Source organism: Cylas formicarius, unplaced genomic scaffold, assembly GCF_029955315.1.
Source record: "Cylas formicarius isolate icCylForm1 unplaced genomic scaffold, icCylForm1.1 PGA_scaffold_4__25_contigs__length_36172078, whole genome shotgun sequence".
NCBI classification, from domain to species: Eukaryota; Metazoa; Arthropoda; class Insecta; order Coleoptera; family Brentidae; genus Cylas; species Cylas formicarius.
This window is the reverse complement of record NW_026844334.1, coordinates 18,864,684-18,891,084: the sequence shown is the minus strand read 5'-3', so window position 1 is coordinate 18,891,084 and position 26,401 is coordinate 18,864,684. Positions and strand designations below refer to the sequence as shown.

The 26,401-nt window shown below is 31.0% G+C and overlaps 2 protein-coding genes across 2 annotated transcripts; both read left to right on the top strand.

Annotated features, from left to right (window-relative positions):
• The first annotated feature begins 241 nt into the window (after positions 1-241).
• LOC132700309 (protein unc-13 homolog 4B) lies at positions 242-26,257 on the top strand. Its single transcript, XM_060667519.1, has 22 exons — positions 242-488; positions 553-752; positions 1,084-1,583; positions 1,646-1,919; positions 2,037-2,133; positions 6,857-7,003; positions 13,334-13,619; positions 18,079-18,422; positions 18,477-18,684; positions 18,801-18,980; positions 19,029-19,355; positions 19,423-19,730; positions 19,784-20,054; positions 20,117-20,272; positions 20,426-20,500; positions 20,594-20,917; positions 20,970-21,179; positions 23,179-23,340; positions 23,424-23,565; positions 23,630-23,753; positions 23,812-24,005; positions 24,065-26,257. Exons 1-22 carry the CDS (start codon positions 370-372, stop codon positions 24,157-24,159), a joined length of 4,743 nt encoding a protein of 1,580 aa, XP_060523502.1. The 5' UTR covers positions 242-369; the 3' UTR covers positions 24,160-26,257.
• Positions 10,377-13,139, top strand: LOC132700310 (glutarate-semialdehyde dehydrogenase). Its single transcript, XM_060667520.1, has one exon. It carries the CDS (start codon positions 10,658-10,660, stop codon positions 12,176-12,178), a length of 1,521 nt encoding a protein of 506 aa, XP_060523503.1. The 5' UTR covers positions 10,377-10,657; the 3' UTR covers positions 12,179-13,139.
• Positions 26,258-26,401: the final 144 nt, after the last annotated feature.

The following is a 26,401-nucleotide window of genomic DNA, read 5'->3' as shown; positions in this document are numbered from 1 at the left end:
TTTTGCATCAAAAAATTTTGCGAGATCCTTATAGATATATATATATATATATAGAGGCCCTGCCTATACTAATAATACAGAAGTAGTGGAAAGTACAGGAACTTATGAAGGACTATGAAAAATTACGCTTACAATTTGGCGATAATGGACGAATAACCCTGACAAACTTGACTAACTTTATGTAAGGCAGATGCAAATGAAAGAATTAACTGTATATCCTGGCCAACAGATAAAAGAAGAAGAAGAATTAACTGTGTACAAAATTATAATAGGTTATTTAACCAATTTTGATAGATATACTTTATTTTTTGCATTTTTATACATTTGAATCCATTGAGAATACAATTATTTTCTTATTTGAAATTACAAATGAATACTGAATCATTGGGTGCAATAGAACATGAAGACGAAAATAATCTTAAAAAAGGGGCAGTAGCGGAAGCCAATGATCTTTTAAAAAATGGAATTTTCATTGAAACTAACACGGGGTAATGCATCTTGCACCCATAAAAATTTTTAATTCTACAATTTTATAGTGAACTATTTTTTTAGCCTTGTTTGTATGACAGTAAATGATGCTTTATCTAAGAATTTAAACCTATCTGTGGAAGATCTGAAAAATGTGGCTGCTCAACTTATTTTGCAGGAGAGTATACTGGATACCAAACCAACTACTGGATTGAGAATTTGCGAAAGTGATGGTTTCTCTAGTGAATGTAGTGATAGCACTTATGTTACAAGTGAACCTTCAAGTAAGAAACATGATTTAAATCTAATTAACACATTAATGAGTATTATAAGGTATTATTTTTTATGACTATGTGGCTATACACAGAAGTAATATTTTGGGTTTTATTTCTCATGGATGAAAAAAAAACTTGTTAACTTATATCACTTATTCTATTAACATATTTTGGCTAGTCCCAAAAATTAGGTTTCAACAGAAAATTTTAACATAACATTGTTTTAATGTAGTATTTATTTACACATTACATTTTATGTTTAAACTTGGTAACAAAGCAAAGGATTGCTCTTTCTTTGTATCTTCTAGTTATATGTGTACATGTTATAACTTTCAAACAGGCAGTTTCAGCCGACCAAAAAGTTCTGTTAGAACTGATAAATCAAGTGAAGAATCAGACTCAACAAAAAGCAGTATAGATGTGATTAAAAGTGAATCTTCAATATCATTTTACGAGACTCCTATTATTACTAAGAAGAAGGGAAGGGGTGGTTGGCCAAAAGGCAGAAAACGAAAGCCTGAATTGCTTAACTTACCTCCAAAAGCACCAGCAACTGGTTACAATTTATATTTAAATGAACAAAGAGGTTATTTTAAAGACAGCAACCTTCTATTCTATGAAATAACTAAAATAATAGGAAATAAATGGTCTAGTTTATCTCTAGAAGAAAAAAAGCCTTATTTGGATAAAGCAGAAGAAGACAAAAAGCGATACAGAGAGGAACTTAAACAATATAGACAATCTGATGCCTATAGAACCTATTTAAGTAAAAAGAGAAAGAAAAAACTGCAGAACAATGTACTTTCTGAAAGTGATATGGATGCTACAGATGATTTTGATGCAAGTTTTTTCAGCTAGTGATGTAATTTAGTTTAATGATTTACTTTAAAGTAAACTTTTAGGAAGAAGACAATGAAGAACTTTATTGTCGAACCTGTGATCAATGGTTTCATAATTTTCATAATAAAAAGGAACATTTGCAGGCAAAAAAACATTTAACTTCAGTGGCAGGAGATATACATAGAGAACTAAAAAATAATGATTCTCAATTTGTTAGTACTTCTCTTGATGAATCTAGTCTAGACTGTATGTCAGATTCCAGAAATACTCAAGCTGTTAAGACATCCAACAGTTCTATTGATGAAGCAATGAATAATTTATTGGTATTAGTCTACAGTAAGTGGTTAAATTTCTAATAATGTTTTTGTTTATAAATGTGTATTAAATTACATTAGGCTTAAAATTACCTTAGTTTAATACTCAGACTCTTTTGATCTTGATTTTTATCATTAGGAAGGGACTGTGAAATAAAAACTCTCAGGAACAGGCAGCAAGAAGCAATCGATCAGCAAAAGGCATTATGTCAGCAACTGCTTCAACTGAATGAGAGGTACAGTAAACTTCAAAGAGATCTGACTCAACTAAAAGAGAAGGAAAAAGATATTGAAATGAAAATTTTTCATTTATGGCAAGTTCCTAGTTGGTTTGATGTGAATGCTGACAATACAGAAAAAAATTAAACTTGCAAAAATTGTTTATTTATGTAAATACAAAACGTTAAAAGTTACTATTAAAAAAATAAAATATTAATATTTTTTTATGAATTTTATAAAAAATATATACAAATTCATTTCTCCCATCTATATTTTAAGTTAACATGCTTATATGACTAACCTTTCAAAAAATATATATTCAAATGTTTATGGAACCAAGTTTTCATTTCCACATATTCTTGGTCGGGCAGTAAACAATACGTACTAATATCTTCCTGGTACAGTAAGCAATAAGATAGTAAATATGTTTGAAAATCGCAACTTACATTTTTAAGTAATGATTAGACATTTGGTTCTTGTGTATCAGAGACCAACTATATCTTTACACGTGTGGTATATTTAAAGAACTGTTTCTGCATAAGACTAATCAAAACATTGTTTTAAATAGAATTTTATATAATACATTAAAAATAAATCAGAGAAAATGGCTTGTCAGATAAGAACAATAAAAAGTCTATGTTGTGTGATGAAAGTTACTTATAACTTTACATTTCTATTGCAATTGTAGGATTCGCCCTAAAATAAACTAAATCTATAATATATATAAAAAAAATTAAAAATTTACCCTTAGTCCAGAAATAACTTGTCTTAATCAGACTATTTTGTATTTAAATTTAGTTGAGGAAATAAAATCCCATCAAATTTGCGTACCCAGTGCAACATACTCCTGGAGTTGATCAATACCGACTCATACTGTAAGACCAGGTTGACATCAGGTATTTAATCATAGGCCTTATTTTTTTTCCTTCCTTACCTAAGCAAAGTTAATGCCAATAAACAATATGCAGGTAAGTAATAAATAAAATTGAATTAAGTAACAAATTTACATTTAAGCATCGAAAAAATGTCAAGATTAACTTTTTTATTTTAAAACAAAATTTTAGCTCCATAACATCTGCAAGCAAATGTTATCTTCTTTAAATTTGCCTGCTGCTTTGTCTATTGCAAAATATAAAAAAAATAACCCAAACTAAATGAACTTGCAACATTTACTTTTAGTATACTGAGCTGCACTAATACAGAAATAAAGAAAAATTACCAGGTCTAAACTTAAATTAATTGCTTAGCAATCAAAACCGAGCCGTTCTTTTATTTGGAAAACAGATTTACATGAAAGCAGCAAATACACAAGGCTAGATGCCTTGCCTTTTAAAATAAATAATCAATTCATTCTTTTTTTGCTTTAATTTTTCTGTTTAGATGAATGGATTAGACTTTGCATTTAATTAGCGATCATTTTCAATAAAAGATATATTGCATTGATACATAGGTCGTTGGATCCCTTTATAAATTATTATTTTGACCAAGTTTCAGTATGTTTAAAATAGAACACGATAAACTTGTTTTTTTTTGCGTATTGAGTGGATGTAAGACAAATTGTGAGGTTTTTGAATCTCATTTCGTAACGAAGCGACATTATATGTCTAAAAAATAACTATTATATACAGGGTGTCCCATCGGGAACTTCTTCGATTTGTTAATAAAAAAAACATATGCTGCCGGTCGTCTCACTCAGATTAGTTGAACTCTAATATCAGGCTAAAAAAATACAATAAATGTCAAATATCACAAAAACTAAATATTCTGAATATACAACCTAATACAGAGTGATCCCAATTTTTAATTCTAAACACGAGACATTTGAAAAAAACATTTTCGCCAGTTTTTTAAATTTTATTTTCATTGTGATTTTTTGAACATCTTGTGTTATTAACAATCTAAATTTGCTCAACAGACATGGTGAGTCAATAGAATAAAAATTTTGCTGCTTTATATTTATAGTTTCAAAAAAGTATTTTAAAGAATGACACCATTATATTTAGATAGATTCATTTTTTGACGTAATAAATTTGTAATTTGAATCTATGCAATACCTTTTTTGTTTGGAATTTCTTTGTTTTCATCGATTTTTAATTTTATTATTTTAATTTGATTTTAATTTTATATCCTCATATCTACCCAAAAGAGCTTTTTAAAAGTACAACCCATATAAAGTGCTACCACTGGCGCGATCGACGGTCACACACGAGAGAACCGTTCCCGCCGTGTAAACATGATACCACGCATCGTGATTACAACAGCCATTGTAAATAATTTTAGCATTACAGCAACATAGATTCACTTTTACAGTTTGGGGGGCATTGTTACTGCTGAAAGCACTGTAATCTAAAGCGGAAATTCCCCTCCTAGTTCCCTTTTGCACTGCTAATGCTTTGTTTAATTCTTGCAGTAAACAATAAGACTTGGAATGGCGTTTGTGTTCCACAGTTAACGCGAAATTTGTATGATATAAATTAAAAAATTAGCAAAAATTTATTAAATGCTTCAAAAAATGGACGGGTCAATGCGAAGTATCGAGATCTATCGAATTTTGGAAATAAATGACTCTCTGGTCCAGTGCAGTGATTGCGGTTTTAATCGATCCAACTCAATACGGAGAGCTAGAAGGAGAATAACGCGACATGCACCCAGAACTGTTGATTGTGTTCTAATACAAGCGAAATCACACTTTCGCCAAAGGTTTGTTTTTTTAGTTAACATGTCCGGTACCAAATTTGCACTAAGTAAAAATCTGGATAACAAAAGAAAATATTATAAGGTGTTTCACAAACAAATGCCAGATGTTTCTTTCTTTAAAATAAAGGGTAGTTTGTTATATAAACCTTGGGTTGCAAGCCAACCATTAAGTAGATATCACGCTACAAATATGGTGGAAAATAATTTTTTTGTTTTTCGTCTTTTGTCCCCCTATTATTATTTTTAATTAAATTTAAATTTTATTTTGTTTTATTAAGAAACTTTTTTGTCCTATGTGATGTTTTCGTAATACTTACTGCTTCCAATTAAAAAAATAAAATGTAAAGCATTGCATGTAGAATAAAAATATTTTTGCAAAATAATTTATTTGGGTACTGATAAACAATTGTATTTTGCTTTTATATCCATTATGAATGAATAACTATAATACCTTCTTCAAAAACAATTTATTTAAACACCTCACGAAAAATAAAAAGACAATTTTTTTAGAAAGTGTTATCAATATTGAACTAAACCCGTATTTTTGGACAACTAAATGATTAGACAATAAACTTTTCATTAAATTAGTCGTATTTTTCATTCAAACTAACTGAGAAATGTCAAATAAAGCAATAATATGAAACGCCTTAAGAAGTGACAACAGCCCATAGTTTTTTTTATCTCGCTATGCATTGGTTTAGATTTTGTTTTTAATTAATTAATTAATGATTAGTTAATTTAGTTCTGTTTTCAATTAAAAACAAAAATGAGTTCTGCAAAATAATAATAACATTAATATAAATAAATAATAATAAAAATCTTAAATAATTTTTTGCATTTTAATAATTTTAATAATTTTATCGTTGCATAAGTTTTTCCATAAATTGAGTTAAGAAGAATGATAGGAGTAGTGAACTTCAATACCCTCCATTCATTTACTTAATATTTACGTAATATTTTATTGTTCGTTTTTAAGATAAAAAATAAAAACATTACTATTCCGCCATATTTGTAGTGCGATATCTCCCTTATGGTTCGCTTTTGACCCAACGTTTATATAACAAACTAGCTACTACCCCTTTAAGCTTTTCGCATTTGTTTTCAAACACCCTGTATAGTTGCGTGCACACTATAGTAACTGATTTTGCAACAGTGAAATTTAGGAGCATGCGAAAATGTTATATTAATTAAGGGCTATATGGAATTACCTAATTTCGCTTGACTGAAATTTATTGACACTTCATGAAAATAAATTATATTTTTAAGTAAACATTTACGCCCTATGTATTACTGAAATGCAATTTATGCCTAAGGCAACAACAAAAGAAATGTATATAAATATTGTTGTAGATTATTTTATTTGTAAAAAAATATTTTCAAAAATTACAAAATGAAGACTTTAAACTTTTCTGTGGATGAATATATTTTCCGTTCACCTCACCATGAACATAATAATAATTATTATTTTACATGCAATCGAGTTCCAACAAAATCAGTTATGACAGTTTCCGTTCAAAAATATTTTAATACCTAGGAATTTATTTTCTATTTGCGGATAAGTGTGCATGTTTATCGGAATGACCCTGTAAGTTACTATATACGCAAAGATTTAATTTGATATAAAAATAATTAATTATTTCTTCATTAAAACAAACGTTTTAATTGACGTTTTTTTATCAGTTTCTCCAGTTATATCGCGATATAAATCAGCGTGGAATTTGTATTTGATAAACAAAGATATTTTCTCCTGAATTTAGTAACGAATTTGAAATAAATTGTGACAATTTTTATATCACGCGTACAAGTCGTATGATAATTCGATCAGAGATAGACCCACTTGATAAAAATACACAAACCATAAAATTTTGTATGCAGATAGTAAAAACTTCCGTGAATATGTTTAAGAAAAACGATGTGATAAAGCACGGCGTAAACTAGAGGTAGATTTTGTGTTTTTTTATTGGCGATACAAAGCGTTGCTTTAAAAAATTATAAAGTTATAAATATTATGTTTATTTAATTAATTATTTTTTTAATTTGAAGGTTTATTTTTAAACGGCTGAGAGAGCTTCAAATGACGCACGACAAACTAAAAAAGAGCGTGGAAGTGAAATTCCTGAAGAAAGAAATAAGAATATCTTGGTTTATTAACCGCAAATGTAGGAAAATCCACCCCGAAAGTAATTCAAAGTGAGTATTAGCTGGGATCATATTTTTTACTTTACTGTAACTTTAATTCAGCAATATATCGGACACTAGAGAATTTAATCATCTTACAAAAGTTTTACCCGAAAAACAAAACATACACACTGTACAAAACATCCTGTAGATGCGAGCTGGCTAGTTATATCCGGTATTTTTATGAAATATATTATATGCGAATGGTCCATGATTTCACACATCTTTTGTTAATATATGTAACGGAAATGGGTTTATAATGGGAGCAAATGCTTTATATTTGTTCGTATTATAACTAACGTTATTGCGGTTAGAATTCTTTCAAATATGCTTTGGAATATCTAGAGACGAATTTACTTTCATCGAAAAATGAGAATATTTAAGTACATTATAAGGAAAGTGCGCAAGGTAAAGAAGAAAATTAAGTAAGTCAACTTTCAATTTAATCCCTCTATATAGGTACGTAATCAGTAACAATGTATGACTGAAGAAACTATCTCCGTGCGAATGATAGCAGATACGACTCGAGATAACAATTAATAAAATTAAATTAACAGTCAAGTAGGTACGGTTTCTTAAAAATCTGCGATCAAGTTGTTAAAAAAAACAAAAATGAAGACAAACAAAAATTTTTAATGCATGTTTGTATGACGCTCTTTTTACAAATAAAATTTCAGAGGTATTTTTTAGGTTAAAATTGTAAAATTCTATTTTTGATGTGAACACAATATTTTATAAAAATATATGCATGTTGGGAAAACTCATTCTATTCCATTTCACTTAATACAAATTCAAATTGAATGTCAACATATTTTTTTACTTTAATTTTGTTGTTAGTTACAAATATAATTAATAAGAATTTATGAAAAAAAATGTAATATTTTTTGGAAAATTTCTTAAATAAATTGGTCTATTAAAATTTTGCATATAACCTGACTCTTTTAAGCCAAGTTGACCAAAAGTTATGTTAAGAAGCGTCGAATTGTTCCATTTTAAAAGTAAAATTTAAAAATTTTAAATTTTGAAAACTTATTCCCTTAAAAAACGAGACAGAAAATATATCAGAAGCGAGATTTTTTCTTTCTAGAACATTGCAGGTCTTTCTTGCCAAACAATTATTTCATTTCATCAAACAAACCGTTTATTAAATCCTAATAATATTATAATTTATTCTTCTTCTTCTTATTTCATTTTATTATATATTCTGTAAAAACATGTAGTATTGTGGAAAAGTTATTTTTGACACAAAAAAATACATTCTTAAAAGTGAAATGGACCTAAACTATTCGCAAAAACAAATAAAACTTACGAAAAATTCATAATCTCAAGTTTGATATTATGCCCTGCTGATTAAAATATTTGCACGAGATAAGTTGCAAGAATTGTCCGCAATTAAGCGTAGTTAATCGTAGGATATGAATAACGAGAATATTTACCCACGGCATAATTGTTGCTGTGAAAACCCAAATATGAAAGACTTGGTTGTATTCCCGGCAAGTACGGAATGGAAATAGCAAGCGTAAGATAATTTGTACCAGACGTTTCGCGTTTGCAAAGAGCGTTGGTTGATAGTTGTTCTAGGTTCAAACCCTAAAGTGTGTGCTAATGGATACCGAAAAGAAAATATGGAGGTCCTTGTCAATGAAATACGAAAAGCAAAAATCGTACCAACGTGATAACGATGGGTAATAAAAACCACAATTTCATGTTTAAATCTGTGGCGTGTATATTTATGAACGTTTAAGCAGTTTAAGTGGTTGAATACAAACTTATTGTGTTGTTAAAACGTATTTTGAAAAAATAGAGATTTGCTATTCGCTTCCAAATATTTATTTGCTACTCTGCATAAATGTAAGTCCATTATTTGCAAATTTTACGGTTTTAAAAATAACCTAAGAAATTTTGGAAAAATAAAAATCGAAACTTACCAACTTTGTTACTTGTAAATTCGTACTTGCCTAATTAATCTATAATTTGAAATTGTAGCTTCTTGGAAAATTAAAAAAATATTTTACAAGAATATTTTTTACAAAAATAATTTGAAAATTTAGGTTTTTAATGTTTGACTTTTTGATCGTAATTCTGCCCATTTCACCATGCACCAAAATGATTTTTTATTTTTTTACTTGAAAACGGTGCATCGTTCGAAAAGAAATCAACAGATTAAATTTCCAATTGAATGCGGATTTGGAAAATACTTTTTATTTATAAAAAATGTTCGAGATAAATCTGGTGCTGCAAAAGCAATGTACAAAATGTTAATGAAATAGCTAAAATGGTTTGAAAATTATGATACAAAAAACGTTTTTTATTTAGAATTTCAACACCCTGTATCTCAGAAAGGAAGCGTTTCCGGACATGTCTTTATATGGAAACTAGAATCCAAAACAAATTGGGACACATGTTATATATGAAAAACAGATTTATTTTTGACTGCTTAATATACAATTCAAATCTTTACATTAAACTTTGAAACACTCTGTATTATTAATCCTTTTGTCAATTTAGTATTTAAAAAGTTGTTAATTTGCACAGGAACCCTGTAGTCCCTCTGAAAGATGTCCCCGCCCACATTATATACTTAGTAATAAATGTTCAAACTCTTGCTAGTCTTTGGTTTAGGCCAAACCCTGCTGCAATAGTTCTTCGTTGCTGTTTTAATGTAAAATATATAACTCGCCCTGAAAATAATTTTACGTACTACATGAAATCTTCAATGGCAGATCTGTTTTAAGAGAACTTTCTCCGAATCAAACACAACAAAATCGTCTTTATATGAGTTTGCATGACAAGGACATCGCAGAGCGGAATGTTCACAGAAAATCCGAGCGCTTACAGAATATGACTCGCGTGTATGAATCAGTTTGTTTAAATTTGCGTCCGCAACTAGTTTGGTGGTAGTGATAAAAAAAACGTTATTGCAAAATGGATATGGAAACGGAAGATTTGATGTGGAAACAAATATATACCAAGTTAAACACCCAAAAATCGACTGCAATAGTACCGACGGAACACGAATTTAGGTATGCCAAAAGCCTTTTCCAATGTAAAACCAAAATTTAGGAATAGGCAAGACAGGAAGTGTAGTTAGGTTTACTTCAAGTATACATATTTATTTAGGAATCAGAGCTAATTCTGACCGGTTTTATTAGAACGCGGCATTATATTTTTGTTTGCTTTTACCAAAAATGATGTCATCCGCTAAAAAAACATTATACATGAGCACAGAGAGTAACCGTACGCGATCAACATAGCATAGGTATGGGTATATCGGGTTGCATAAACTAAAAACTCTTTAGCTAGAATTGTTTATTTTGTAGGCCATTCTGTGTTATTTTCCTTATATATTATCTGGAATCATAGGTATAAATGTACATGTAACCACACTCAGTTCTAGAAAGAATGTGTTTCATGCACTAAAAAAACATTTGACAAGTGTGGCAACACTGCTTTTCCAGCTCAATTTCGAATATTTTGAGAAGTAGATTATGACATAGAACCCCATGTGGATTTTGTTACTGAATTAAATTAGTTTATTTAAGTTTGTTGTCCTTAATTAAAGGTAATCGACGTAAGAATGAAACATGCGCAGAATCATCTGTTAAGCCACTTTTATTATTTCTATCCATACCGTTGTTAACCTCAGTTTTTAACAAAATAGTAAATATGTTTAATAAGGTATTATACATAAAATACCACACCACAGCATTAAAGTTAGGGATTACAGCCTTCAAAACAATACCGTTTAAATCCGAAAAATCGTTTATTAACGGGCAGTGGGTAAGTGCTCAAAGTGGGAAGAATTTAGATGTATTTAATCCAGCTACCGGCACACTTGTTGGAACTGTTCCTGATATGAATACAGCTGATACACAGATAGCCATTGATTCGGCTTCCAAAGCTTTTGAAACGTGGAAAAATACTACTGCTAAAGAAAGATCACAGATTCTCAGAAGATGGTACAGCCTCATGTTAGAAAACCAAAACACTATAGCTGAGATAATGACTGCAGAGTCAGGAAAATCATTACAGGAATCAAATGGTGAAGTAATTTATGGAAATTCATTTGTTGAATGGTTTTCAGAACTAGCTCGCCAAGTAAGGGGAGAAGTAATTCCCAGTTCAGATCGTTCCAAGAAAATACTAATCCATCACCAGCCAATAGGAGTTGTGGGACTTATAACACCATGGAACTTTCCACATGCCATGATTACTCGCAAAGCCTCAGCTGCTTTGTCTGTAGGATGTACAGTTGTTGTTAAACCTGGGGAAGACACCCCATTAACAGCTGTTGAAATAATGAAATGTGCTGAGAAAGCAGGTTTTCCACCGGGTGTCATAAATTTACTGACGAGCAGTCGGGAAAATACAGCAGAAATAGGCAGATTGTTATGTAAAAGCCCTCTTGTAGCGGGAATTTCATTTACTGGTTCCACTACTGTTGGTAAAATTCTTTATAGTCAATGTGCTCCTGGTATTAAACGGATTGGTTTGGAACTCGGAGGAAATGCTTCTTTTATAGTATACAAGTCAGCTAACTTAGATAAAGCAGTTGAAGGTGCTCTAACTTCTAAATTTAGAAATTGTGGTCAAACATGTGTAGCTTCAAATCGTTTTCTAATACAAGCTGATATTTTTGATGCATTTGTTGATAAGTTAGTTGCAAAGGTCAAAAATTTAAAAATAGGTAATGGTTTTGATGAAGGAACTCAGATAGGCCCTTTAATAAATGAAGCGCAACTTCATAAAGTTTCAAATTTTGTTGAAGATGCAGTGTCCAAAGGGGCAAAAGTACTAGTAGGTGGCAAGCCTGCTTCTCATATAGGTAAATTATTTTATGAACCAACTGTTCTAAGCAATATTACTAGCAACATGCTTGTCTATTCGGAAGAAGTTTTTGGCCCAGTTATAAGTCTTATTCACTTTAATACTGAAGAAGAAAGCTTACATATTGCCAATAGTAATGATGTAGGTTTAGCAAGTTATTTTTATTCTGAAGATATCTCTCAGGTGTTTCGAGTGAGTCACAACCTTGAAGTTGGTATGGTAGGAGTTAATGTGGGATTAATATCAGCAGCAGAGGCACCATTTGGTGGTATAAAACAATCAGGTTTGGGCAGAGAAGGTTCTCATCTTGGCATAGAAGATTACACTTATATAAAATACACATGTCTTGGAAATCTTTAATAAAATGTTCTTTATTAATATTAAAGACACTTAAAGAAACATTTAGAAAATGGGGCTGTCACATTTCCTCTTTTTTATACTCGTAGTTTTGCCATCTCATTTTTAAGTGGGTAAATAGTTTATTACAACATATTTTTCTTTATTGGACTTTACAAACTAGGAATAATTACATACATTATTGCACATAGTACTAGCCCAAATTAAGGATTCTGCACTCTTTTTATTGCTAGTTTCTGTCCTACTTCTTGTATTCCCTTAGGTATCAAATATTGAAATTCTTTATTTGTTGTTTCCACAATGGCATTGTTATTATTATTAGTTTGGCTTAATTTTAATATTAGATAATAAAAACCTATTGTAGTAACTAAAGTCTTCCAGAGGTCTTCCATAAATAAATATTAGCAATAAAAAAATGTAAAAATTTCAGAACAAGGTAGAATCAAAAACTCAGGTATCGGAAGTGGGAATTCAAATCTGCTGATTTGAATGATATTGTAGAAATTGATTGAAGATGATTATAAATAATTATTGTCGTTTGTTTAAATTATTAATAAAAATATCTATAATAATATTAGTTTTTATTGTTTTAAAAACCTACCTATCAAAGATTCTATGTACCAAGCGAATTTCCTTTTATCTGAGCATGATTCTCGAGCATAATGCCTGATGATGAACGTAGAACCACTAACCAAAAACGCATTTTGGTGTGTGGTTGGAAACGGGCTAAAACATGGCTAAGGCGATTTGTTTAGTCACTTCCCGGGATCGTTAGTTCATTTCCTGTAATTTTTTGTACTTATTTTCAATCATGGGCATTTTGGCCAAAGAAAAATGCAAAATAAATTCTATAGAAATATACAGGATATCTCATTTAAAAAATTCTTTTTGATGCATCAAATTCTCTTAATTCACAAAATTATAACATATTGAAACTTGTTGCTTTCAAACAACGAATATAAGATTTTTCTCGACTGAATCTGAATCTCTTTGCGTTTCAGATCGACTAAAAAATATAGATCTGTTGCGCTATAAAACTATCATCAAATACAGACGTTCGTCTGATCTTGGGACATTTTGCATAAGAAAACAATAAAACTATACTATTTCTAAAAATTGACGTGAATTAAACAGTAACAGTAAATTGTCTTTATACAGAATACAGCAAGTAGATGGAGGGTTTTTCGAAAAATTCGGAATGCTTTTCCGCGAAAATGCGGAAATGGCTGCTACACAAGAGCAGCTGGAAAAGGAAAAAGTAGCTGAAGCGGCCGCGCAAATTATGCCTAGTATCAGCAGAGAGGACAGCGGAGAAGTACTTTTGACTGAATCAGGTCAAGTTGAAAGCGAAACTGAGGATATTTCTGAAAACTCCCTGACCAGTTCGGATTCCGAGAACGAACAGGACAAAGACAAAACCGAGTTTATATCGGCAGCCTTAAACGTAAGTGCTTTGAATATTGTTCCGTTATTTTTTTTAAATACACACACATAAATGACAAGTTTAATCCCTGGATGAGCGTTTTAATAATATGTTTTAAAAACTGTAAGAGAAATATTTTTTTAAACTCGATTTGATGTAATAAGAAAAAAAATTAAAATAGTTTTTCTAGTTGCTATTCTAAAATGCCCAAATATGGCACGGATCACGCATGCGTGCCCAAAATGTCAATTTAAGACGTCTGCTACCCACTATAGCCAACCATTTCTGGCGATTCCGGTACTTTAGCCCTGGGTTTGGGAGCGATCGGGAGTGTTTTTTCACTGAAAAATGTAAGGTGGTACTTACACTTCCATGATTTAGAAATGTGACATTAGATGTAGAGAACAAAAAAAAAATTAACAACTAACGCTAACTATACGACTATTATTTTTTGTATTAAAAAAAATAGAAACCAACCAAAATAGCAGAATTCTAAGTCGATAGCTTTAAATTTCAATATCAATGGCACACAAGTTCAATTTTAACTTTCATCAAAATGAATGACATGTAAAAATTTATAGCATTTTAACTTTGGACACCCTGTATTTTCTGAACCATCAATATTTATCAAAATGAATGACATTTAAATGAAGAAAATGTAAAAATTTATAGCATATATTTTATTAATGCGTTTAATGCACCCAGAAACTCGCACTTGCAGCTCGCAGCATTACAAAGTGTATAACTTATCAATAGCGCGTTTATTTACGGACCAATTAACCGGCCGCGTGAATTTCTGGTCTAATTTCTTTTAGTTAAGTACCCACGCTAAACGTTTAAAGGTTCTGTTATGCAGGCCTACTCACTTATAAATCTGCGAGCGAGTGAAAATATTCGACCTTCGAGATAAATTCGTGGCTTTCGTTACAAGCTTATAGATTTTATAATTTGTATATTTTGAAATGGATATTCTTTTTTAGTTTGTGAACCAGATTGCTTTAATTAACAGTCATAAAAAGTTTTATGTTCTAAACAATATTACAAAAGAAAAGGGCACAAATACTACGACCGAATTTAAACCGGTTGATGGTACATGTATTGTATGCTGGGCACAAATCTGCCATAATTGTTGTAGGTCTAGATTTACCAAATTAACTGGCAACGAGAAAGATATTTTTAAATTGTAGTGTATACACCGGGTTCGAGTTATATCTCGGCAAACTCGCATGCTTCAAAAAGTCACTTAAGTAGTGATGGGCGAAAAACGGAATGTAACGACCATTCGATATATGTATAACCCAATATTTTATTTAATTTTGCGTAACTTTTGCCTGTCACATACTATTTCCGTCAATTATTTTAATTTTAACAACAATTTTGACTTTTCCCAAAAAAAGCTAATAATAAAATGTTAAAATTAATTGGTTAACCATAAGAGACCATCTTACTGAAATTTCATTCATATAGGATCTGATGACGATGACGATGAAGTTGATCCCTGTTCATCAAAAGCTAGCGGTATAAGTTTCTTTAAAAACGCTAATTGATTAACTTTTTTCGTTAATCGAATAATTAATTAATTGAAAACTGTTCAATGCTATCGTTTTTTCAATTTTGTGACCATTTTGAAAATTGCTTGTCAGTGTTGAGGCCATTTGAATCATATATTGTTTATGTGTTTATATTAAGTAAGCCATGAGCTCCCTGAAGGTCAATTAAATGCATGGATCAATTTTCAAAAATGAAAAATACCATAACAACAACCACACATCGGGGAATTTTTTTAAAATATAAAATAATACAATCGTATTCAACTGTGGGATAACGAAAAATTTTAGAAATAATCTAAGGAAGCCATTGCATTTTTGTCAAAAAAATAGCAATTTTAAAAATGATCTAAAACTGAAGAATTGTTTAGACAAAGGAGTTTCCTGTCAAAACACTATGTATTACAATAAAGTTGGGCAAAAATTTTCGGCATGCTGGTTGTGCCAAATCTTTTGATTTGATATGAACTTTTTTATATTATTCAATCGAATTTAAGGGCTTTATAAAATAATTTTAATTAGCCTGGTCGGCGCGTATCCCGACGAAAAAAAAATAGGTCAGCGTTATCATCGATGAATAGAAAAATGTTTTGATGTAGGTAAGGTAAATATCGCAGGCAACACGCAACTTATACGAGAATAGATTTTGGCACGGTCGCGCTCCATCTTCAGCAGTATTGACCGCAGTCGCAACTCCGGGTCGATCGCGTCGAAAACAATACCAAAAAGCAACTTTTTTTCGTGTTCCTTTAAGTAACTCACCTTTTTTTTGCGTTCTTTTATACCGTAATAAGCTGGGCGTATTGTAAAATTAGTTGCGTATATATTCACGGGTTTCATTCAGATTTCGCAAAACTGGCAATTTCGAGTTCGGTATATCGTAAGTTGGAACATTTTTCAAAATCGAAAATGATTCGTGCAAGTGTCTCGGAATGCGCACTGAATCACACAGGGCCGAATTATCGGCGGGTCAGAAAGCGATCGCTGCCGAGGAATTACTTCCGAGGAGTCAAAAAAGAAGAATTGCAGAGGCAAACCAATTTGTATTTGGCATCGATGACTGTGAGTTGGACCGGGTATTTATTTGGAGAACGACATTTCAAATGAGTAAAGGCCAACAAATAAACATTTTCAAACCCCTCGCAGATATGTGCTACGGCCTGAGCTTAAAATTGAATAATATATTAAAAGTTTTGTCCGCTATAAAGGCACAAAAATTATTATAATCCATTTTATTTTGAAAAAAGAAATTTACCAGTTCCTTTCCTGAAAGCAACTTATTACTTACTATACCTACTATACTATATTTAACCTTATCATTACAATTATCTATAAATGTTGGTAGCCATATACTGAGTGTGCGGTTAAGGCTGGCTCAAAGCGCATCTTTACGCGTTCAAATAACAAAGTACTAAACAGTAAACAAAAAGTAAACAAACAGACACCACTCAGTCTCCGCCAAAAGTGGATAAAATCGATCTGATAAATTCGGCAGTACTATTTTTGAATAGCTTTAAGATGGACCACCGGCCACATGAGTCCATTTTCATTTAAAAAACAGTTAAGGGATAGTGTTTAGCATGAGAGTTTTGAAAATTTCGCGGTACTTGACAGCCCGAATAGTAGATGATTCCAGCTGATTCTCATACACTTTACGTAATGCTCTGTAAAGTCTACACTAGTTGCTGTGACTCCAATTCCTTTAATAAATTAAATTAATTATAGATTTTAAAAATTATAGATAATTTAAATTCTTCTCGTTTAGTAGGTAATTTTTCTTTTTAATTTCCATTACGACCTTCTTTTCAAAAAGATTAAAGTTGAGAGGACAAATTCAAATTTAAAACCAAAAATTTTCGCTTACAACAGTTTTGTTATAATGCGCTTTTTTGGGGACAACTTTTTTTGCCAAATGGAACCGGCGGAGGAAGATAGAAGAAGCCCCAAATATAGCAAACTTTGAAAATTTCTAGTTAGACTAATGTTGATATAGGCAATCCTGCTAAATTACTTTTAAGGTGGCTGCACATCTGGATATATGATAACCAGAAGTGGTTGTCAACTTTCTTATTTTAAATGGAACACGCTATATATTATTGCTTTTTCGGGTTCTCCGAAAAATGCTAGACATATTTTATAATATCCTATACCGTTTGCAGACCAAACAAAATCTGTAAAGTTTTCCCATACAGAATGGGACACAACGGGCCCATCTGGTGGTGCTTGGACGCTCCCTTTAATACCAATACCCATACAGAATCTTAGCCTGTACTAATGATCTGTGTAATTTCGATTATTAATAATACACGATGTTGAAAAAATAACAATTAAAATTACATTGAGAAAACTGGCGATTTTTTTTCCATGTCAATCAATATATATAATTTAGTCCTAATTTTTAATTCGAATATTCTAAAATGTTTAATTCTAAATAATATTATACGTTTCCATTTTTTAAAAAAATGTGGCCATCCGGTATTACTAATAACAGAAATTATTGATTAAATTTGTTCCGCAGACGCCAAACGCCAAAACAGTAATAATATATAGGGTTATATAAAATAAAAAAGTTGACACCCACTTTCGGTATATCTGGATGTGCTGTCACCTTGAAAATATTTTAGACAGATTGCTCCTACCAATATTAGTTTAATTCCAAACTTTAAATTTTGGCTACTTATAACAGATCAACAAAGTTCCTAAGTTCCTAGCGAGACACCTTCCACATATGATGCATATAATTTATGAAATAATATCATAAGTATATTTTTTGTATTATATCTTAGTATAATTTGACAATTATCAATAAATAACTAAAACTAAAAAATACCTCTACAAAATTACTGACCCAATTCGTGTTCACTCTGATGCATCAAAAACAATTACTTTGTAATTTTCAGTTTGTTCAATCAGTAATAGCTTTTGTATTTTAGATTGACGAACTATACACCGAAGTACTATATACAATTTTGCATAATGTAGGCTGTGACATAAGTCTGGACTGCGGACAGACTGCGCTATTTTCCTACGCACAAGACGCCTTCAAAATTCAAAATGAAAAACACAGACACCTTCTTGAGGTGGCGGAAAGCAAAGAAGATCCCGAATTGATGATAAACGTCGAAGTAATTGAGGCGAAAGACTTGAGACCTAAGGATTCTAACGGAATGAGTGATCCATTTGTGACTTTATATCTTACTTCAAACACGTCCCATAGATATAATACATCGGTCAAAACAATGACATTGAATCCGGTCTGGGAAGAACATTTTGGGTTGTTAGTATTTATATCATGTATGTTATTTTGTCTTAATTATTGGGCTGGTTTTAGGCCAATTGCGGATAACGCCATCGATGACACTCTTTGCTTAGAGGTGTGGGATTTTGATCCAGCTGAAACAGTAAAAGAGAAATTGGGAAAAATATTCGAAGTAAAGGGCGTAAAAGGTATGAGAAAATTGGTAAAAGAAATTGCGGTCACTGCAACAACGGGTCAGCATGAAAATGAACTTATTGGTAGGGCGAGAATTCCATTAAAGGTTTGTAAAAAAAAATCCATATTTTATAATATATTCGTTAACGAATCAAGAAATTATAAAACTGAAGCAAGTAAATTGTAATAAATGTCAAAAAAAATTTTTTTTGAATGTTGCAGACCATTCCAGCATCCGGTATGACTATGTGGTATAGTATTGATAAAAAGAACAAACTTAGTAAACAGGGGGTTTTGAAAGTCCGCATTTCATTTAGTTCGGGGAAAAACAATCAAGTGGCGGAACAAGAACACAGACATATAAGGAGAATAGTTTTATTACACGAACTAGAAGTGTCTGAGGTAGTTTATACGTTTTTGAAACATGCTGTAATACACGAGACATTTCAGGTAGCTCCATATTGGTGGTGTGGAAGTTTTAGTCCCCAAGCTCAACAGCTCTTAACTCAACATATAGCGCAATCAGGATTATCCCCGATAGAAGTTGATCTCTGCTCTTATTCAGTTTACGCTGGGGTTCACCAGAGCCATCCTCTCAGTTTTAGTTTATTTTCAAAAATATTGGAAAAATTGGTGAAACCTATGCAGACGAGTTCTATGTTGGAAGAGGACGTTAAATTATTTTGGGAAGCCACAAAAAAACTTCTTCCTTCGTGTTTTAACGTTATCAGGAAAATTAGAAAGAAGAGTCCTAGCGAGAAAGCTGTTATGAAACAGGTAATATTTTGTGATGTTCAACGAATGGCATATTAAAAAGATTGACAAAACATTTTTATATTTTTAGGTTGTGGAAGTTTTGAAAATACTTAGTTATATCCGTTCTTTGGAACCCCCGGAGAATTTTGAACTTTTTCCTAGTGCCTTATTCCCTTGGATAACTACTACTGATGGAGGTTTAAACTGTGATATTGTAAAAACTCTCGAAGATGCAGTTACTCAGGGCGTAAATGATTGGATGAATCATATTATAGAAAACAATAAAAAGCCTGACAACAGTGATATTTCAAAGCTACAGAATCTGTTGCAGGTTATACAACTCGTCAGAACAGATCTGCAGAAAGCCATTGAATTTTATGATAAATTATTTTTAGAGTAAGTAAAAGATATTTTGAATAGATATATTAAACGCTGAAAGCAATTTTTAGAATCGTTAAATTCCCATATGCCAAGTGCCTTTATAAATATTATGAGTCAAAGATTTCGAACATGTGTGAATCAGACATAGAAGAAATATGTACTAATTTAAAAAGGGTGGATTTTGGAGAAGTAGATAATGATAATTCACTTGAAGAGGATCCGCTTTCAGAGGGCACGACATTATTTGAGTTGTATTTGGCTATTCAGAGATTTGTAACATTGGGTGATGGTCTGTGTCCTACAGACTGCGACGGATTCCAGATAAAGCAATTTCATCAAGTAAGGCTGTCAAGTTATCAGGGAAGTTAATTTCGACAGGTATAATTTTATTTTCATTTTAGTGGTTTCATAAAGGGGTTGCTCAGTGGCTGGATATTGCTGCCTACAAAGCTCTCCAACGTATAGCGAAAGCCGTCGAGTTAGACCAGTTGATTCAGGTTGATAACACTGTCAAATATAGTTCCTCGGCGGTTGATACTTTGACCATTTTTTATCAGGTTTGTAATTGCCTATTGCCAAATGTACTATTGGAATAATTTAAGTTGTCCAATACCATTTGCTAAAAATTTTAAGAAACATGTTTAATTTTTTTAGTTTTGTAGTTATTAATTGAGTGCTGCATATCTGAAATTTTACAAGGAATATTTTAGGTGAAAGTGTTTTGGCAACAACTAAATTGGCCTGACGTAGAGAGTTCATACTCATTTATAGCGAAAATAATTGATGTAAGTAAAAATGCAGTTAAAATTAAAATCTAATTATAAAATTAAAATTATAATTTACGAATATTTGTTTGATATATGACTTTAACTTTATAGGATATTTGCCGTTGTTGCGTTTTTTATGCCGACAAAATGTCGACAAAAGTTGAGGGAATGGGCGAGACGCAAGATATCTACGAAAAAAAGTTTCATGTTACCAATGAATGGTGTGTCGCAATTAACAACATAGACTATGTCCGGGAAACTTTAGAACCGTTTACTAGTGACTTAGGAATAGCGAACGTGATAAGGAAGATAGGTGACCTAAAAGGTCCGGTAGATGCCGAAAGGTGTCAACACACGTTCGATAACGTAGTGGCAAATGCCATTGATACAGTAAGGAATAAAATCGTTGAACTTATTGAAACTATGGTGATTAAGGTATATAGTTGAAATATAAATTTCTTGTTTTATTTAACGCTGTAATTTGTAGATGGCGCCTTCTATGAAGCGATTATTAGTTGAAGGGGCGGAGTTGTGTAATCAAGATAGCAACAGTGTTGATAGATTAATGATGTACGTCGACAATAATCTAAGTATGCTACACAAGAATTTAAACGAAGAGAATTTTAACAGAACATTAGAAATCGTTTGGGACCATATAAGCGGTACTCTGAATGATATTATCCAATCGAGCATTGAGGTAAGTGTTTTGCTAATTTTTGTATTTCTTTTTCAAATATGTTTGTATGTATCTATCCGAGTGTCTTCGCCATGAAATGATTTTGTGACTTTCTTAGACATTTAACGAGATAAAGAAAATAATAACTCAACTAAAAACCCATTGGGCTATATAAATCATACCATGAAACTCAAAAAAAACAATGATTATGATTTATACAGAATATAAAACAAACTCATTAACCAAGCAAAAAAAGCAATTTTTTGTGGAAAAATGTACAAGAGATGAATGGTACAAAAAAGGAATTGCCGATAAAGCAAATACAAAGCAAGGATGGCACGATAAAAAGAGAGAAAAAGGTTATTGCTAATGTAATGTTAATAAGTACCAGCCAATGAAATAAAAGAATCTCATATCATATCCCAAAAATTTAAAAGAAGGATATAGTTCGACCACTGTATAAATGTCGCGACAATACAATCCCTACAAATTATAAGCCTTGCTCTCAAACTTGGCAAAATTTTTTGAAAAAATATTAAAAAATAGGATTGTTAGCTATCTCGAAAAATTTAAAATCGTACGCCACCCATCAATTTGGGTTCCAGAACTGTAAATCCACCCAAGATGCCATTACTACACCGACCGAAAAAATTTATTCATAAGAAAGAAATCTTAGATCACTCTGTATTTATTTAGATATTAAGAAAGCATCCGATAGCGTAAATCACAAGAAGTTTATTGATGTTTTGGAGGGGAGTAAAATTAATGTCAAGTTATCTCAGTGACCGAACGCAATGTGTCAGCCAAGATGGTGGCTTAGTTGTGAAAGAAAGGTTGAATATGGAGTTCCAACTGTCTTGGGTCCTCTTTGTTTTGTACATTAACGATATGTTTCGTTCGATGCATCATGGGCTGTGCTCAAAAACAACGTCAAAAATGACTCAAAATTGTTGTGTACAATTACTTTTCCTATAAAGAGCTAACTTTAAACTCTTCAAAAACTGTTTTTCTCCCATTCTCCTGTGATTTGCGTGCCTTTCCAGATTTCACAAAACTTCGAATCGAGACTAAACTGAATGAGTTTATCGATATAGTTTCCCCCGATTATGTTAAATACCTCCGTATCGACATGGACAAGTTCTTGACTTGGAAATATAACACTGGTATGATAAACTTGAGATAACAATTGAGATCCCTTGTACCAATATTCAAGAATGCCAGGGAATTTTGCATAGTGCATTGGTTGAACCACACCTCACATCGGTCTCTTGGGGCACCCCGGTTTGACTACTACAGAAAAATTGAAATTACCCAAAAGTGAATTAATAGACCGCTGATGTATCCTACAGAAGAACTCTATCAAATGGCAAAGATCTTAGATGTTAGACATTTTTTTTTTGTTAAAATTACGAATTACTATTACAAACGCAAGCTTACCTATATTCAAGCACAATTATTCGACACGATCTCAAAGGCAAAACCTGCCAGTAACAAAGCGCGAAAAGACTGTAGGTCAGAGATGCTTTTCTTACTAACAAAAATTATTGCCGTGGTACCTGAAGCGATTCAAAATTATAGACCCTACAGTTAATATAAAAAGAAAGTAAAAGAATGGGTTATTCAGCAGCCGAAACTTTATATCTATCAACAAATAGATTTAAAAAATAGTCATTTTATTATTGCAACTCATTAATTTTTTAGTTAAGATCCATATATTTTGTTCTGATTTTTACAAGTCTGTTATACACCACACACTTAAAACTCAAAATTTTTACGTATTTATTTCTTGATTTATGTATGTGTTTCAGCTCACAAACAAATATTGATTTGCTAATATTTTGAGAGCTTTTCCCCTGTTTATTTACTATTTTCGATAAGAAAAAAATCTACTTTACTACGGATTTTGCAGCATCCTGTACAGATGAGAATAATGTTTGATTGCAGAGCGTAATATCTTTCTTATTTATTTTTTTCTAATGCTAATCTAATATACGTAATATGTACTTTACTATTTTTATAGAAAAGACGACCACCTTCATTTTTCGCCAACCTTAGTAAAACATTGGATTTGATGTTAGGTTCGTTCAAAACCCCGGATGTTAACATTAATTGCAGCTCCTTACAACGAACCGAACAAATTTTAAGATTGAATGGAATGGAAACTCCAGATTTAATACACGAAGTGGGTTTCATTTTTTACCTTCTTAATTTTACTGCGTTATTATTCTGTTTTCAGTTTGTTTTGAAATTTAACCTTTTTTTTAGATCAATCTGAAGCTTGCCGAAACATTCGATTCAATGACCGAATCGCCATATGGAGAGATAGCTTTCCGGTGTAAATTCGAAGGTGACGCTATATATATCGAGATCATGAATGCACGCAATTTGATTGCTATGGATTCAAATGGTGAATGCATATATATAATTTTCTGATGTAAATAAAAATAACAATTCCTTGTTTTAATTTTTAGGCACTTGCGATTCATTTGTAAGAATGCATTTTTTACCAGCACACAAATTTGGGAATATTGACAAACCAAAAACGAAATGTCATTACAAAACCCAGTTTCCTCTTTATGACGAAAAATTTACAATGTAAGCCATTAGAATTAATTTATCATTTAAAATTTCTCGACCGTCAATGATATTTCAGTAATTTAACCCCAGAACAAAGAGAACTAGAAGACGGGATGATCTTGCTTAGCGTAAAAGATAAGGACTTATTAGGCTACAATAACCAATACATTGGTGAAGCATTTATTCACTTTAAAGACATTGAGGATACAAATCGCCCTTTAAATTCATTAAATCAAGTTTATAAGTGGCTGGGAAGACCAGTGGATTTAAGTATGAGTATACAATTATTGGTTTTGAATTTCCAAATTTTATGTCCCCTGTTTTTTCAGACCTAGACGGTCTAAAGGCATTGGAAAATAGACAAGGTGATAAACAAGCCAAAGAATTTCTAAGAAAGTACAGACAGAGAATGGGATCCCAGTGATTGCAGTTCAAGGATAATGTTGATTAAAAAGTGTACTTAACCAATAGACTGTTTCATATAAGAATTATTAAATTTAGTAATTTATTTTTATTCTAAAATTTTCATAATAAAATAATTTACCAAAAAAAGAAGAAATTTATTTAATTAACACTTACATATTTCAGCTTAAATTTATCATGTGCTATTGAGGAACAACAAATAAATACAAAAATAATTACAAAATTTTTGTGTATAAAAATACATCTAAAAAACCAAGTATATTCCAGTGAAAGTCAATCAGTCATATTTACAGTCAAAAAATGAATGAAGCAGCTATTTTCAAGCGGGCAAGCAATGAAGTATGAAAAAACAAATTTCACTAGAAAATACCCTTAAAGTTTTTTTTACAAAATGTACATGGTGTAGGCATTTTTAGTGTATGTACAGATTTTTATGAATAAACTTTATGAATTTTGTATTTCAATCAACTGCATTCCTTAAGACAAAGTGTTTCTATCTATTATGAAACTAAAAGTCCATAAGAAATTAAAGACTTTTTATACAATAAAATCTAAAAATGTCAAGTATCTTACATTTTATATTGTAGTCAATATCACAATATAAAATATTGCAAATTTTGCATATAACTTTTAGTAAAATAACGAAAATCTTGTTTCAGCAATAGGTCATCTAACATTTTTATTTTATTTCATACAAAAATAGCACCATATCCAAATTTACCAGAAATATCAAGACCTGGATTAGGAGTTTTGGTTAATATGTGATTGCCCTAAATTTCGTACAAGCATTCCAATAACAACCTTGTAATTCATTTTCAACATATCAGATTTTGCTGGTTTGTGATTGACTTAAAAAATGTATCCTATATTGTGAAACATGTATTGCCACAAATGTTTAATAATTCATTGATAAATAACGTTGTTACACCCCATTTCTGCTTCCATCTCCTTTTATGTGAGAATTACAAACGCGGTAAATGACTGTTCGAGGAAAGAAAACTGAAATATTTCAGAACGCCAGAGTTAGTTGATCGATTGTCTCCTAATTCAGAATTTCTTTGGACTCGCACAACACTCCATGCATTAGTCAAATACTGCAGTAAATTACTGAAATTGCAGATCACTTTGTTATCTAATACTACAAGAAAATGTAAACAGAATGGACTAAATTCAGTTAAGCAAAGCAAAAAGAACATAACAAAACTTGCAATATTCTTTGATATATTTATAATTTACTAACATCCATGGGTACCTTACGTCCTTTAAGTTAAATGTTAACATAAACGTTCCTCTGAAAAAGTAATTAACATATTTCACTTTCAATAAATAAATGTGAGACAGTGATCAACTGATTAATGGTGTTGACAAGAAATTTACCATATTTCTCTAGGATCTCCTGATGCAACAAAAGTACTTTCAGTGGTTTAAAATTAAATGTAATTTGTTTATTAATTGACTAAATGTTTTAGGTATTACGCATAATTACTGTAAATTCTTTTAATTCTATTACCGGAATATGCTAGTAGATATTATGCATAATATCTCATGATTTTATTATTAATGTATAATTCTTTTAATGTGCTCAGTTATGATGCATACGATTTTCTGATATTAATGATAACATATATAAAACAGGAAATTTAAATTTTCTAAAAACTGAAATGAAAAGTTTTACTTTCCTTGGATCAAAATGAACCCATAAGGGGGATCGGAAAATAGCATATCTTTATCACATCACTGTCTAGAGAATATCACAGAATAATAATTACTTTCCAAATTTTTTTATATATGTGTGACTGCCTTCACTGTAGGCATATACAATACAATATCAAAACTGATTTCCGTTGTAACCGCTGTCCCACTATGGGTGGTCAATACATATATATATATATATATATATATATATATATATATATATATATATATATATATATATATATATATATATATATATATATATATATATATATATATATATATATATATATATATATATGTGTTCGAAGTGTTTTCGGAGTGCGAGCATTGAAGATGCCAAGTGAGATTTTGGCGAAACGTCTGCAGGATTCCAGTCGGAGTTCAACGAGCGAACGGATGATATCCCGGAATATAGTGTCATCACATTTTTCCATCCGTGAATCAATATATATATATATATATATATATATATATATATATATATATATATATATATATATATATATATATATATATATATATATATATATATATATATATATATA